The following is a 15,238-nucleotide window of genomic DNA, read 5'->3' as shown; positions in this document are numbered from 1 at the left end:
AACTTGTAGAACAACGCTGATTGTACTTCTTGGTCTTGGCGTAGGCGCGCACCTAAACAGCAGCTGCGCATAGCAACCAGCGCCAGTTCGGGAAGTGGGAAGTGAGAGATCTTCTTTGCATTCAGGACAAGAGCCGCTCTTGCCCTCGACCCATCACGTGCAGGTAGCGACAGATAGATAGCCAGGCAGACAGACAAATTTATATATATGTATATATATATATATATATATATATATATATATATATATATATATAGAGAGAGAGAGAGAGAGAGAGAGACGGAGAAATAGATAGATAGATAGATAAATAGATAGAGAGGTAGATAGATAGATAGATAGATAGATAGATAGATAGATAGACAGACAGAACTAATCTTAGTACTTGAAGCACGCTAAGAAATGCTTTGAATGTATTATGTCTTAGTAGTATTTAAAAGAAGGCCGGTTGTCGGTTGCACTTTTGGACACTATTCTATTCTTTCTTTGCTGTTCTCCACAGTGCCCACAGATGATTTTGCAAAAAAGCTAACGCAAAGGCACATGAACGATATCGAGAGAAAATGGTTGAAGTGCGGCTAGTATTGAGGGACTTGAAATTTCAGACAGATTTTACGAAATTAGCTTACCCATCCTTGGCTTTAGAATACAGCGTTGCTACAGTTGTGGCACACTGACTGTGCAGGCATGGCTTCACAAATCGGTGAATATTTGTCTTCGATCGACCGAGGATATTCTTGAGGCACCTGAAGAAGATTGATCTTGTATACAATAACCAACAAAGCAGAACACTTAAGGACGGGTTGGGCAAAGACGGGCAAAAGGAACAGGTGTCGACACCACTAAACCCCTATTAGAACTGAAGAGGCACACAGAGACGAACAGATGCCTCAACACTCGTCTATCACGTAGAACGCCACGAGTACCGACACATAAATAGGTTCGCCTACTGCATGCACACTTCGTGACTGCTTTACTTTCTGCCCTGGAGCGCCTAAGGGTCGTTCCATGCGCTTCCCGCAGAGCCACAACGCACGTGCCGGGACACCTACACACGCAAGCGGAGAACGAATAAGCCAATTGGCCACGCAGAGGAAGGTGAAAGAGCGTCGTCAATTGGCTTATTTTTCCCCCGCTTGCGTGCGGTATAGGTGTTCCGGCACGTGCGTTGCAGCTGTGCGAGAAGCGCGTGGAGCAGCCCTTAGCCAACAAAGAAATGAGCACCCGTACGAAAATTGTCAGCGGCCACGCGCCGGTGTTTCCACCTTCGGCGGCGGCGCTTCAACAGCACGTGGTTGATCGTATGAGCGGATAGGCGGCGTGGCGGGTGGGAGGGGGGGGGTGATAATAAGATTCGGGAGTTGGTGGGGATAGAAACATGTGCCCTGAATTTTCGGCGGACATCTCTTTTTCCGAAGGGGTTAATCAGTTTCAGTGATAGCAGCATGTCTAAATCCTAGTTATTTGCTGTATCAGTTTCAGTTGGCCGTATCAATTGCACATACAAATTTTCCTTCAAGACATAGAGTTTAACAAAATGCATCGCTACTCAACTATTTTTTTCCTATTAGTGTGTATTGAGTCGGCGCAGATCCCTATCAACCTCATTCCGAAAATGCACGTTATGCAGAAAGAAAACGTAAAAAATTCCCAATTTATCTAACGAGCACAAATCTAACGAGCACAATATTAGAGGTTCATATCACCTGGTATGAAGGTTTTATCTTTACCGGGTACGGTGTGGAAAATGGCACGAATGATATGGGTACTGGACCTTTCAAACCAGTGTGAATTCTCTTATTTATGCAGGAGGGTTACATGATTGCAAGTGCGCAGATGTTTGAAATGGGCTCCAGCAATACACATGAGCATGTGAAGTATGCGAGAAAAGCTGGTTATAGAAACGAAATATGAGCAGTTTTGTTTTTTAAAAACAGATTATAAACAAATGTGTCATTTTGGAGGGAACGTGACCAAACAAATAATCGATATTCGAGTCTGACAAAAGTCTTATCGGTTGTCAGTATGAATTTTTAGTTGAGTCAACGTGAATCGGTGGAACCAAAATTTCCGAAGAGCTTGTTGCTGATTTTTTCAAGGTGTCCGTGCCATTATAAAATTCTGTGAGAGTTACACCAATATCCTTAAACTACATAACACCTACAAGGCTTACACAGTCAATAGCATATTTATTATAATGGTTACTTATTATTTGAAGATGTAAGAAGGCTGTGACTGCAGCCTTTTGACATTTGTCATGTTTCACTCTCGTTACAAAACGCCAAAAAAACACTAATCAGCGCAACCTAACCTTGAGTGTAAGAAATGGTTCTGCAGTTATTGCAGTCTTCTGCATACACCCCATATTTATTTGAGCATTATTGATAATTTCTTCTCTGTCATTTATAATATTGATAAACAAAAGCTGACCAGGCACCCGGCATTGAGGCTTGGTGCCTGGTCATCTTTTCGCCTCTCCATATCACACGTACGTCAGATGAGTTCGTGTGGCTAGAGTTAACAAACTTCGGGTGCCACAGCAAGTAATCTGCTATCCAATCAACCAGCTTGTTGTCGCTGAAAATTTGTGAAAAACGTGAAAGTTGAACAAGGCAAACTGTGTCGAAGACTTTTGAATAGTAAATGAATATGACATCAACCTGTCTTTGGTCGTTAAAGAGAAAAGCGATATCGTGCGTAAACTGAAGCAACTGTGTAATACTAGAATAGCCAACAGGAGAGCCATATTGTGATCGTGAAAGTATACTGTGTACATTTAGATATTCTACGTTGTACGTGTGAACGATATGCTCTAATTATTTGGAATTGGTGGAAATGGATACTATTAACCTCTGATTCGGTATTACTTGCTTGTATCCGGAATAAATAAAGGCACGACGTTTGCTAATTTCGGTAGCTGGAGAACTGTTGCAGAGGTTATTCATAGTTTGAATATCACTGTGAAATAGAAGCCCTAACATAGTGGTCTACCGACTAAGGTACTCAGCTGCGGCATTCGCAATAGCTGCGAAAATGCTGTAGGCCTATGTGCTCAGATTTGGGAGCACATAAAAGAACCCCCGGGTTGTCAAGGTGCCTGCAGTCCTCCACTATGGCGTCTCTCATATTCATATGGTGGCTTTGGGCCAATAAATTCCACATATGAATCCGTCATATAGTCAGCGAACCACCCACGAATACCGATTTAGAAACACATTTGCAATATCATCTGGGCGTTTATAAACTTCAAGGTTTAGTGTAAGGTTATTAAGGATCAATCAATGGCAGGCATCACACGCGGAATGATTTGCCCTCCCTACGATGGGGATGAACAGCTCGTTTATTCATGCCTCAGCAGTGTTCCTCGATAGCGCTTTTACAAGTGGTAAGGGCCTATAGATTGTGAGTACAAAAACCATTGATTTACACTTTATGCGTAATACGACAGTGACAATAAGGAAGCCTGTGGAGAGTGTCCAATCTCGCAATTTTCTCAAAATAAAAGATACACAAGAACTATTGATGTGAGCTGAGCTTTTTTGTGTAGTGCCCCATCGTCTTTGTTGTAAGGAATTCACTTGTTTAAATAAAATATTCCGGAGCCTCTTCTTTTCGTTTTTTATTCATTACACTGCCCTACAATTCCTTCACTGCAGTTTTTACTGACTATAACTCTTTGACTTTTATCTCTTCATGAAGCACGGGAGCAATGTGGGCGCTGCACATTGAGCCTATTAGGATTTCGAGCTTGAGGGGCTACACTCTGTTGCTTCTTTCTGTGCAATCATTCACCCACGAAATCACGCGTAATATCGAAAGCTCAACGCGTGTGATAATCATGTGAGACGCGAGAAATAGCGGGAGGAGAGGGGAGGGGAAGGCATAACGAAACAGGGCAGAAAACAATTTAAAACTTATATTTCTTGTATATGAATCATTCGAGTGTGTGTGCCTTATTGATGTCGCATGAATCCACAATATCACATCACTAAGAGCGTAAAAAGATAAGGAAATAACAAGAGGAACGAACGATTCAATTGTGTACTCTTATAAGCTGTTTTAGAGCCTTTGTTTAGACAGGACATGGAAACACAGACACGGGAAAGCAGTCAAGACTTTGCAAACGCTCCCCTGAAAAAAAGCTGCCCGAATCTTCTCATGGGAGGACTGGAGTAATCGCAGGAAAGTGGCGTAATTGGGTATGGCTTTCGAATGCCTAATTGGTAAATCGCCTTTATTATTATTATTATTATTATTATTATTATTATTATTATTATTATTATTATTATTATTATTATTATTATTATTGAACAAAGCAGAAGCGTTGCCTTTTACAAGTCGTGGGATACTGAGGTTGGGTTGTGCCCCACCACTGGTTGAAGGTACTATTGCTTTCGGCGCATCAACTCAATTCAAACAAAGCATCAAATAAAGCGATAGCCAAGTATTATTGCCTACGACTTAATTCCGAGCACCTGCTCAGCCGCTGTGTAGAGGTCTGGATAGAGGGCACTGCCAGTGTTCCTTGTAGCATGTGGCCAAAAGGAGGCACTGCTGTCCAGCAAGTGTATATGTGGGATTTGGGGTGAGGGAATGAATTTTTTTTGGTTTCCGCTTGCCAGCAGTCCGCCTCATTTCTCGGCGCCCGGGCTGAAAGTGATGTCAGAATTGGCATCACGCTGTTAATGCGACATGCCTAACAACGCGGTATCGACCACCGCTGAAGCCAAAGTGAACAACGTTCAGGCGGGAATATTTAACCTGCGTCCTCCAGCAAACTTCATTTCTTCTAATCTCGGAGAATACCCTACGTAGATTAAAACGTTCCAAGACTACGCCTTCGTGGCCGGCCTGCACGATACCAGCGATGAGGCCCAGGTACGGACACTTCTTTATTGTAAGGGACCGCAAGCAAGATCCATTCTTTGTTCTCTGGGGTATCAGCACCGGAGACTCTTCCTTTCACATCTATCAAAGAAAAATTGGATTCGCATTTTGAGCGCCCAGAGAGTGGGATATACGAACGTCGTCGTTTTCACTACCACATTCAGCAGCCAGGTGAGTCTGTGGATGACTTTTTCACGATGTTATGTAACCTCGTAAAGCGCTGCAGCTACAACAACTCGCTTGTCGAGGACCGTCTTGTTCGTGACATATTAGTCGTGGGCATAAGTGACCAGAGGCTGTCTCCTCAATTATGCCACTGCACAAAACTTACCGCCGAAGAAGCGCTGTGCCAAGCCCGCAATAATGAGGACGCAGAGAAAGAGCGGTTATCCCGCCAAAGACTGACTGCGGGTAACGCTGTTGCTGAAACGCTGAACATCGATTCGGCTTGTCTAAATGATACTACCACCCCTTCATCCCATTCCCGCTATGAATCTGAACACTCGGCTGCGATATTTTGTCGCTTTTGTAGGCGTCAGCGACACTGTCGCAAGGACCGCGTGGCCCAAAAATTCGTGGGCCACTATTGCGGAAAGGTAGGGCATTTAGCCAAAGTTTGTAGAAAGAACAGAAACGACCTACTCGGATTTAACAAACTTCGCAACGTGAATTCACGCCGAGCGAGGTACACGGGAATATTTGTCAACGGGCACCCGTTAGAAGTGTCTGTACTCTCGCCATTTTTACCAGGTCGACTGCGAGTGCTAGATTCCCTTGAAGGGGAAGTCGTAGGTCCTGGTGAACAGACTCTTCACATTCTCAGTACCTTCTAAGCAATTTTACAGTGGCGCGACAGAGCCACAGTGCAGACGTTGTATGTCAATGACCATCAGCATACACACCTACTTAGGCTGCCGGCAAATAAGCACTTGGGGTCGTTCAGTTTGTGGGTTCTGGCGAGGTTGTTCATTAGCCTAAAGCAAAAATTTTCCAAAGACTAGAAAAATTTCGGCAAGCTGAATACCGCATGCGCCTCAAACCCGGTGCCCACCCATTTTCCTTGAGTGCCTCATGGCGAATTTCAATTCTTTTAACTGACGTTGTCGAGAGAGCGCTGGATGAGCTTGAGTCGCAGGTTGTCATACGAAAGGTATAGTTGCCAACGGAGTAGTGCTCTGCACTCGTGTTCATGCCCAAGTCATCTGCCGACTACAGTATTTGTGATGACCTGACAAAGCTTTGCAGTAATTCAAAGGAAGCGCTTCATATCGCCAACGGTGGAGCAGATTCTTGGCCAGTTGAGTAGATCACGGGTGTTCTCCCAGTTACATGCGCGGTGTAGCTTTCATCAGATGAAACTGAGTGCAGACAGCCAACAACTGACGACTTTTAACACGCCATTCAGCCGGTATTGTTAAAAGGAACTTTCTTTTGATATTAGCAAGGCACCTGAGTACTTCGAACAGTTAATGCCAAGTATCCTTGAGCGGTTGCCCGGAGTCATGAACATTTCATTCTAATCTTCGGCAAAGATTGGCAGGAGCACGACGAGCGCCCTCTGAAGTGCCGGCTACCGCTATATTAGAGATCTTGGAGCTGTTCTTCAGCGAAGTGTTTAAGCAAGTGCTACCTACGGTAGCGAGGCGCCTGGTTGATGTCCGAAGCACCAAGCTCAAGATCGTGTTTACTCGGCAGTCATGACCTACTGCGCTACAGGATGGCCCGACAAAACAAAGGTGCCTCTGCAGGTCACTCCATTTTAGAAGGTAAGGACAAACTGGGCGTGTACGACGACATCCTTCTGCTGGAGTGACGTCTTGTGATTCCATAAGCCTTGCACCAAGATATTCTCGCCCTAATACACAAAGGGCATAAGGTAGTGCACCATTGCCAAGAGCAGGCCAGGGAAACTGTTTGGTGGCCTAATTATAACATGCATGTGGATCATGTGGTGTCGCAGTGTGCTGTATGCGCCGAGATTAGAAATCAGCGATCCGGGCCTATCTTGCGAACAGTTACACCAGACAGGCCATGGCAGTAGCTGGGCACCGATTAGATTAAATTGAAAGGGCACGATTACGTCCTCACTGTTTAATGTTATTCCAGGTATCCCGAAGTAGTCTCCATCGGGTCCATCTTGGCACCAGTTGTCGTTTCTGCAATCTAGAGCTGTATCGCCTGTTTCAGCGTATCAGACGTGGTCCGGACCGACAGCGGACCACAGTTCGCGTCACGTGAGTTTGCTGAGTTTGCAGTCATATGGCTTTCGTCATGAGACCAACAGTCCGAGGTATGCCCAGAGTAACAGAGAGGCGGAGTGCATGGTAAGCACGGTAAAAGACATGCTCTCCAAAAGTCCTGACCCTTATCTGACTTTGCTGTCATACTGTGACACACCCGATCCAAACGGCATTTCTCTGGCCCAAGCCTTGATGGGAAGGAAATACAAACACGTCTCCCAGGAATAACGGAACAACTAGTGCCATCATTATTGTGTCGTGTGAGTTTCAGGAAAAACGATACGAGTTACAGGGCGCAGTAAGCAAAGCGTTAGTAGGCCTTTATCAGTGAGCCGAAGACTCTTTTATTGGGGGAAACGCAGAGGTAAAGCCGACCAGCTGTCAAGCGGAGCGAGCGCGAACAGCAACAACACTCTTCCTTCTCTTCTTTCACTGGTGCTTCTGCCTGTGCCATATATCAATGCTGCAAACCACTCCCCCCCAAAAACGGAGCCGTCCTGGCGACCTATGGGCCGGGTAGGATGGGTGAATCGTAGTGCGGTTTCAATCGATCGACATGAACAGTCTCGCGACCGTGAGGGCTTCGGTCTGTCGATGGATGAACCGGCTCAACAATATAGTTAACCGGTGACGACTGATGTAGGACTCAGTAGGGGCCTTCGTACTTCGGCAGTAACTTGGTGGAAAGACCAGGAGCAGATGAGGGAACGCGAAGCCATGCCAACGTGCCAGGCCATTATGACTGGGCGGTGTTACGAAGCGCGCCTCTGACGACGTTACGAAGGGCGCCACGAATCCCACTGCTGCCACCACTGTTACAAAAGACGGCGACGACAAGAAGGTCCCGAAGGCACCACTGCTTCGAACTCCGCCGGGAAGGTTACCAGCCCTTTGGTAACGTAGGTTTCTCAGCTCGCGACTGCTTCTGCGCAGAGCTGATAGACGAGCGGACAAGATGACGGTGAGTTAAACAAGATTTATGTACAGCATATATACAGAGGCGTCACAAATTCGGCACTGGGGCCGACAGCCAAGAGACTCGAAGAGCCAAGCTCTCTTCTCTGACACATAGGTCTGCTGCTCGCGACGCACCGCAGGGGTTTTTTTATACGCACTGGGAGGATTTTTTGAGTAACCAAATGTCCAACCAGAAGCGCCACTGACCGTGAGGTCAGAATTCTCCAATGGGGTCGCCGCTGGGCCGCGTCATTCTCATCGAATCCACAGCCGATAAGCGTGGTTGCAGCCAAGGACGAGTGACATCGCCACACATTACGTAAGACTCGCCAGTCAGGAAGGCGCCTATTGCTGCACCGGTCTCGTGGGCTGAGGTGGCTCTTTGTGCGTGCATGACAGAAAGGCTTCGCCACGTGATGACGCCGTTGAGTTGTTCGCATCAGGCGGGCTCGCGTGCTGGCCTTGAACCAGATTGCCTTTTTCAGAGGCATGGACGTTCGGTGTGGACTCGCAGGCATAACAGCACCACCGCCACCATACAATGCGCCGGAAAGACGAGCTGCTTCCACGTGGCTCGGATGTCAGGCGCGCTCGTTCGCCAGGTCCCTCCAGGTTCGCCTCCAGGTCCATGGGGAGAATGCAGCTCCAGACTCTGTTCCGGGAACACATCCGATTCTTGAGGATGGATCCCTGCTCCACTGGCTTGTCGCCACGACTTGTCGGCCAGCTTCGCTCTCTCTTCTGACAATTTTTGGTCTCAGCACTTGTCATTGTTTCTGCAACTTGTCAAGAACGGTTCGACAACAGACAACACACGACAAAAGCAAGTGCCCTCGGTCACCCAACAGAACACCAGACAAAGTATATTACAACGTATACCTAGCTACGTGTCTTTCGGAATTTCATTCTCTCTACATGAAGAGGCACATGTGGGACCCAAGACTTAAAATGGGAACTCAAACTTTTACACGTCCAACAAAATAATATAAGAGAATACAACATAAAGTTGGTTGCTTGAGCTCACTATGGACGAGAGCGCTCAGCTAAGGTCGCGATGAGGACAAATGTTCGCCCCGAATCACCAGCAAGAAACCGAAGGGTGGAGAAGATACTAACACGCATGACTCAATGCGTCTGCATTAGCCGAAAACACGTCTTCAAACTCGAAAACGATTCTTCTCAGGTCCTGCTTCTGGATTTCACTTAACCTAGGCTCTAGATACAACTGCTCCAAGATTACCTCCGATCCCCTTTCGATTACATCACTAGAACTCAAATGTTCTGCTCCCTCTTCCTCTGAAGCATTCAACAGCAGATTTACGACCGCTTGACGTTGAACGTATGGTTTCATCAAGTTACTGTGGTAACTTTCGTTCGGCCACCTTCCTAATTTCACTTCATATAGGGTATCAGAAAGCTTCGATATCACTTTGGCGCGCCCTTCCCAATGAACCTCAAGCTTGTTCTTTTTGGACGGCCACAGCAGCATTACCTGACTTCCTATTTCAAGAGCCGATTCTTTGCCTATTTCTCGTAGTAACCCTTCGACAACACTTGTGCAGCTTTAAAGTGGCTTTCCACAAGATCTTTCGTTTTCCCAAGCCTCTGAAGGAGGTCTAGAACATACGCAACTACATTAGGGTCCTCATCGAATCCCTCCCAGGACTCGCGTAGCATTCGCAATGGTGTACTCAAACTACTGCCAAACACAAGCTCTGCAAAGCTAAACCCAATGCTCTCATGAGGAGCTGATCTCAAAGCGAACATAGCGGAAGGAATACAGGCTTCCCAGTCGCATTTGTGCTCGTGGCAAAGAGCACTCAGTATCCGTTTCAGAATGGGATGCATATGCTCTACCGGATTAGATTGTGGGTGATGGTTCGAGCTGTGCACTACTTTTATTCCACATTTATTCATAAAGGTAGAGGTAAGACAGCTGGTGAAGACAGTACCATTGTCGCATTGGACTTCAGAAGGAAATCCGACGCGTGCAAATATGGATAGCAGTGCATCCACGACATGAGGGGAATCGAGCTCCTTAAGCGGTACCGCTTCCGGAAATTTTGTGGCTACACGGAGAGCTGTCAGGTTGTTCCGAAAACCTTGCCTTGACTCTGGCGATGGCCTGACGATATCAATTACTAGGTGCCGAAAAGGTTCTGTGATAAATAGCACAAGTTTCGGGGTGGCTTCCACTTGTCCGTGAATTTCCCCGCTCTTTAACAAGTGTCGCATGAGCGTACAAAGTCTTCGATATCGTTTCAGCATTTCGACCAATAAACTCAACGGAAACTCCAGCCTTGGTCTTTTTTATGCCGAGATGCCCTGCCCATGCGCTTTCATGCACCAGTTCCAATAGTTGGCGACGATACTTTTGTGGCACCAAGAGCTGCTCATACTTGTGACCTTGCACCTTTGTGTAGCTCCGATAGAGGAGCCCTGCTTTCTCAAAAAAAAGAAACATTCCTTTTCTTTTTTTCCCAAGTTTTGCGCTTTCCATTAGCGCTTTAATCGAAAGGTCCTCACGCTGCTCTGGAATGAGCGCTTCTCGATCAATCCTCGACAGCTCACTGCAACTTTCCAGTACAGGCGAGAGCGTTGCACACCTCTCGCTCTGAATCAATGGCGCCATGTCGCCTCCCCCTGCTACGGAAACCGCGCCAGTCGCTTTGGCGATGGGCCGCTCGAGTGACTGCTCGCAGCACTCACACGGAGAGTTTTCTCTCTGAGGTTCCGTCAACTCGCCGCCAAACTCACTTGATGGTTCAAGACATTGAACAAGATCAAGCTCTTGCGAAAGCTTCCGCGCATGCGATCGCGTGAGGACCATGTACGCTAAGTTGGGGAAGAACGATTAACGCTGCTCTTTGGAAAGCTGCTCTGAGTTGTTAGAGAAAAGACAAGGAAAGCGATAGGGAAGAGCGGCAGACAGAACCGCTTCGGTGTGATGCTTACCAAGCGGGCCTTCAATGGCTACCATAGCAATTGGTAAGCAAGCACTCTGCTCCTCGGCGACTTGCCTGATCCACGCGCATTCTCCTGTAAAGTTGTCACAGGTCCCGTTAATTCGGGAGGCGATCGCCGGGCTAATTCCCAGGGCCGAAGTCTCCGCCCCCAAATCGCACCACGAAAGCGTGGACAATTTAGAAGCGGTCCTTTTTGGCGCACCAGCGGACGCCGGCTGTGGCCCAAAGAACAAGTCAGAGCTGAGAGTTGATAAACAAAACAAAATTATATTCTCAATAATGGCAGATCAAAACAATACACAAGTATGCACACTCCACAATAGTTGAGTACAATATGTCACCAATAAACAACGTACTACACAGTACAATCAGCCACACTCGAAACAACGGACACAGACAACAATACACACTACAATAGAGTCGCATGCATTGAACAACCAAGACACTTAAAGACTAAACAGATAGAAAACCTATTCAGTCCAAAGTTCTTGGAACAAAAGTCTGGATGATACTCTTCCGAGAATCCCTCACTCAAAGTCCAGCATTGTTGTCGTTCCGTTGCCCCCGAAGTTTCTCTTCCAGGAAACCTCGCCGTTGTGCTGCTCCCGAAGTTTCTCTTCCAGGAAACTTCGCGTTTTCAAGTGCTCCCGAAGTTTCTCTTCCAGGAAACCTCGCGTCTTCAAGTGGTCCCGAAGTTTCTCTTCCAGGAAACCTCGCGTCTTCAAGTGCTCCCGAAGTTTCTCTTCCAGGAAACCTCGCGTGTTCAAGTGGCCACTCTCCAAGCTTCAAACTTTTTCGCCGGAAACACATCGGCTTCACAAACGCAGCTGTTGCCGCGCGTTTTTGCTCGATAGCAGTAAACACACACTCTTGCCTGTAGGTCGAGTCGTCACCCCTCAGGTGGAAATCATCTTCTCCTGCTTTGTCTCTACGGACAAAACCTTCGCTGACTACACGGCAGAATCCCTACGCGGTCTGGCGCTAACTTCCGCCTTCTCCTGATCTCCCATCTCCGCTGCTCGGTTAAATACCTTCCGCGCGTGATTAAAGAAAATTTTCATCATTTCGTCGGTGCGTTGCGCAGCGAAGGCTGGGGGAAAGCGCGAGACCGTACGAGGGCCGTCCGCGACGGATGACTCAACACGGCATCACCACACCCCTTTCCATCTAGAAATTTCGAGGACTTGCTCGGCCGCCGATGTGGGGTGAGGAGGTTCGTCGGCGAACCTACGCTTCCGAGGGGAGAGGGACGTGTGCTCGGGGAGTCTTTGGATGCTTGTTTTTCTCTTTTTTTATCGTTGACCTCGCGGCGTCACTCCGGCGTTTCGTCGCGAGAATTAGGCGGCGCGCCCTTTTTGAGGACTCGTTTTGTGACCCTGCCCCCACTTTAAGATTATTATCTCATAATATTCAAAACCACACAAACGAGCGCGAACAGTCCCCACATTCTCAAAGACTATAACATAGTCCGTTGCTCATGACACGTCACATTCACAATAGATCACTCTATTCAATTGTCAATTGTATTTCAATCTCACACACATGAAATATAACCACAGGTACATGAGTACAACACTCCATCACATATTCCAGACAATACAAATGTACAAAGTTCTCTCATTACAACAATTGTACAATCACATCACCGTAACAAATATTTTGACTCACTCGACATACAGTTGTGACACAGGATAACAACCACATTAACTTAACATAAAGCACTGTCAAACACATTCCCAATCGACTTCGACACATATCCGGTGCATTTCGAGCGGCGCTTGCGTCCTTTTTTGCGGTGCTCTCTCGATCTCTTCTTATTGTTTTTACTAGTTTTGTTCTGGCGAGCCCCTTCCAACGAAGGTATCTGAGGCAGCGTCTCCGTCATCGTTGTCACTTCCGACACTGCTAGCGAGTCATGACGCTCAACCGATCCTGTGCGGTTATTCACCCGCTTGTTCATGTCCCGACATTTGGCCTGGCTGACTGACTCCATCATCTTTACATTGTCGGTCAGTTGAGGTCCAGCCGACGTAAGCCCAGCTGCCCAGCACGTGAACACATTCAATACGATGATGTTTTCATTCACTGTCTCTTGCGCCCAGGCTTCACCTTGGGCTAGAGTGAAATCCTTCTCACGATTGTTCTCTGCTGTATCTCGCGGTCCCTCTGGCAGCGGCGGCTCCATCTTCTGGTCTTCCCCAAAACGTTCTGGTTCGTTCGGCCCTCGCGCCCCGTCAATGTTTCCGATGACGAGGTCGTACAGGGGGGTCGTCATGCATAGAGCCGTAACCTTCCCGCTGAAGTACGATGTTTCAACCTCAATCTCTGCTTCGGGAAGCATCCGAACCGTACCGTCAATTAAACAAACCGGTTTCGTTCTGCCTGTCAACTCACTTTCCTGTACCAAATTTCTCCGCACGATAACCGTGGAGCTACCGGTGTCTCTTAGAACCGTAATCTTCTTGCCCGCAACCTTTCCAGGCAGTGTTGGCAGTCCCTTCGTAACACCGCTTAGCTGTTTTGACATTACAGCACCCACAATAGAAATTTTTCCCAATTTTTCAACTCTACGAATCCGTCGGTGACCGCATTATCATCGGATTTTGGTGCTGCTAGCACACAGGATACCTGGTGAGTTTGACTCGCTCTGTTACGACATGCGTCTGTTTTGTGCCCAGTCTGACCACATTTGAAACATTTTACAACCGTGGGGCTCGTGAAGTTAGTTCGGAAGTGGTTTTCTCTTCCAGGTTAGCACGGTGACCCACTCGGTTACACAGAAAACATCGCGGAATGCTCTCCGGTGCACGCTTCTTTTCTTCGGGAGCCGATTTCTTCGAATCTTCCGGGCACATCTTCTTGACCTTGGCCAAATTAGTGCCACCTTGCGCTTTCAAGAATTCATCAGCTAATTCAAGCATGTCTTCAAGTGACTTAGCTCTCCTCTATTTCAAGTACAGCGACAGGCTTGGGTGGCAACTAGTAAGAAATTGTTCTCTAATTAGGAGCTCTCTAAGCTCATCGTACTCCTGCGCTGTCCCTGAAAGTTCAATCCACCTGTCGAAATAATGGCAAAGTCGGGCGGCATACTGCGTAGCCGTCTCACCTTCAGCTGGCTTTCCTGTCCGAAATCTGTTATGGAATCCTTACACAGTAAATCTAAATCGCTTCAGCAAAGCAGCTTTCACCTTTGCATAGTTGGATGCATCGGTCGGCGTCAGCCTACCGTACACACTGAGCGCTTCACCACTCAAGCAAGTACTCAAAGCATGTACCCATTGATTCTGGCTCCATGCAATCGTCTCAAATCTGTGAAGGTACGCGTCAAGGTCGTCCTTCCTTTCATCAAACGCGACGAGCAGCTTGCTTGGGTTCAAGCGGAAGCCATGATATTCCCATTCGCTGCTTTCAACTCTAGCTTGGACGGGAGTTTCACTTCGCTGTTGCAAACGAAGCCGCTCGAGTTCCATCTCGTGCTGCCGCTGCCGTTCCCTTTCAGCCATCTCCGCTTTTCTTTCTTCTTTCAGCTGTCGCTCCCTCGCTTCTCTTTCTTCTCTCGTCCTTTCGGCTGCCAACTTTTCTTTCTCCAACTCCAACTTGAATTGTTGCTCTCTTTCTTCCTTCGCTCTCTCAGCAGCCAACCTCTCTCGTTCCAACTCAGCTGCTTTTTCTTTTTTGGCCCTCTCAGCTGCCACCCTTTCTCTCTCCACCGCCACTTTCTCCTACTGGCTTACCCACTTCCGTAGTTCGGCGCCAGAAAGATTCATCTTCTCAACAAGAGCTACTCACTTTTTCAGATCCATGGTGTCTCGCAAATAAAGTCTTGCTGCGTGCCAAAAAGTATCTGCCTAAATCAGCCTATCGGAACACTCTCCTGCCCTCGTTAACGAGAACACTGAACAACACACAAAATCGTTCTGATATCACTATCAAAAACTCGAGGCTCTTTCTCACTACTTTGGACACACTGTGCACCCAAATGTCCTGTCGTGGACGCCAGATTAATTGTCACTGGTCCCGTTAATTCGGGAAGCAATAGCGGGGCTAATTCCAAGGGCCGAAGTCTCGGCCCCCCGAACCGCACCACGAAAGCGTGGACAATTTAGAAGTGGTCCTTTTTGGCACGCCAGCGGACGCCGGCTGTGGCCCAAAGAACAAGTCAGAGCCGAGAGTTGATAAACAAAACAAAAT

The 15,238-nt window shown here is 47.4% G+C and overlaps 1 protein-coding gene across 4 annotated transcripts in view; it reads right to left on the bottom strand.

Moving 5' to 3' along the window:
* LOC119165924 (ATP-binding cassette sub-family C member 2) overlaps window positions 1-15,238 on the bottom strand; it is a 1,429,043-nt gene that overhangs the window by 1,066,888 nt on the left and 346,917 nt on the right. For all 4 annotated transcript variants that reach the window (XM_075882663.1, XM_075882666.1, XM_075882665.1 and 1 more), the window contains one exon: window positions 627-743. In XM_075882663.1, the coding sequence (XP_075738778.1) occupies window positions 627-743 (117 nt within the window). The remainder of the gene's footprint in view (window positions 1-626; window positions 744-15,238) is intronic.

Source organism: Rhipicephalus microplus, unplaced genomic scaffold (assembly GCF_043290135.1).
Source record: "Rhipicephalus microplus isolate Deutch F79 unplaced genomic scaffold, USDA_Rmic scaffold_13, whole genome shotgun sequence".
Taxonomy (NCBI): Eukaryota; Metazoa; Arthropoda; class Arachnida; order Ixodida; family Ixodidae; genus Rhipicephalus; species Rhipicephalus microplus.
This window is presented reverse-complemented; position numbering and strand designations above follow the sequence as displayed.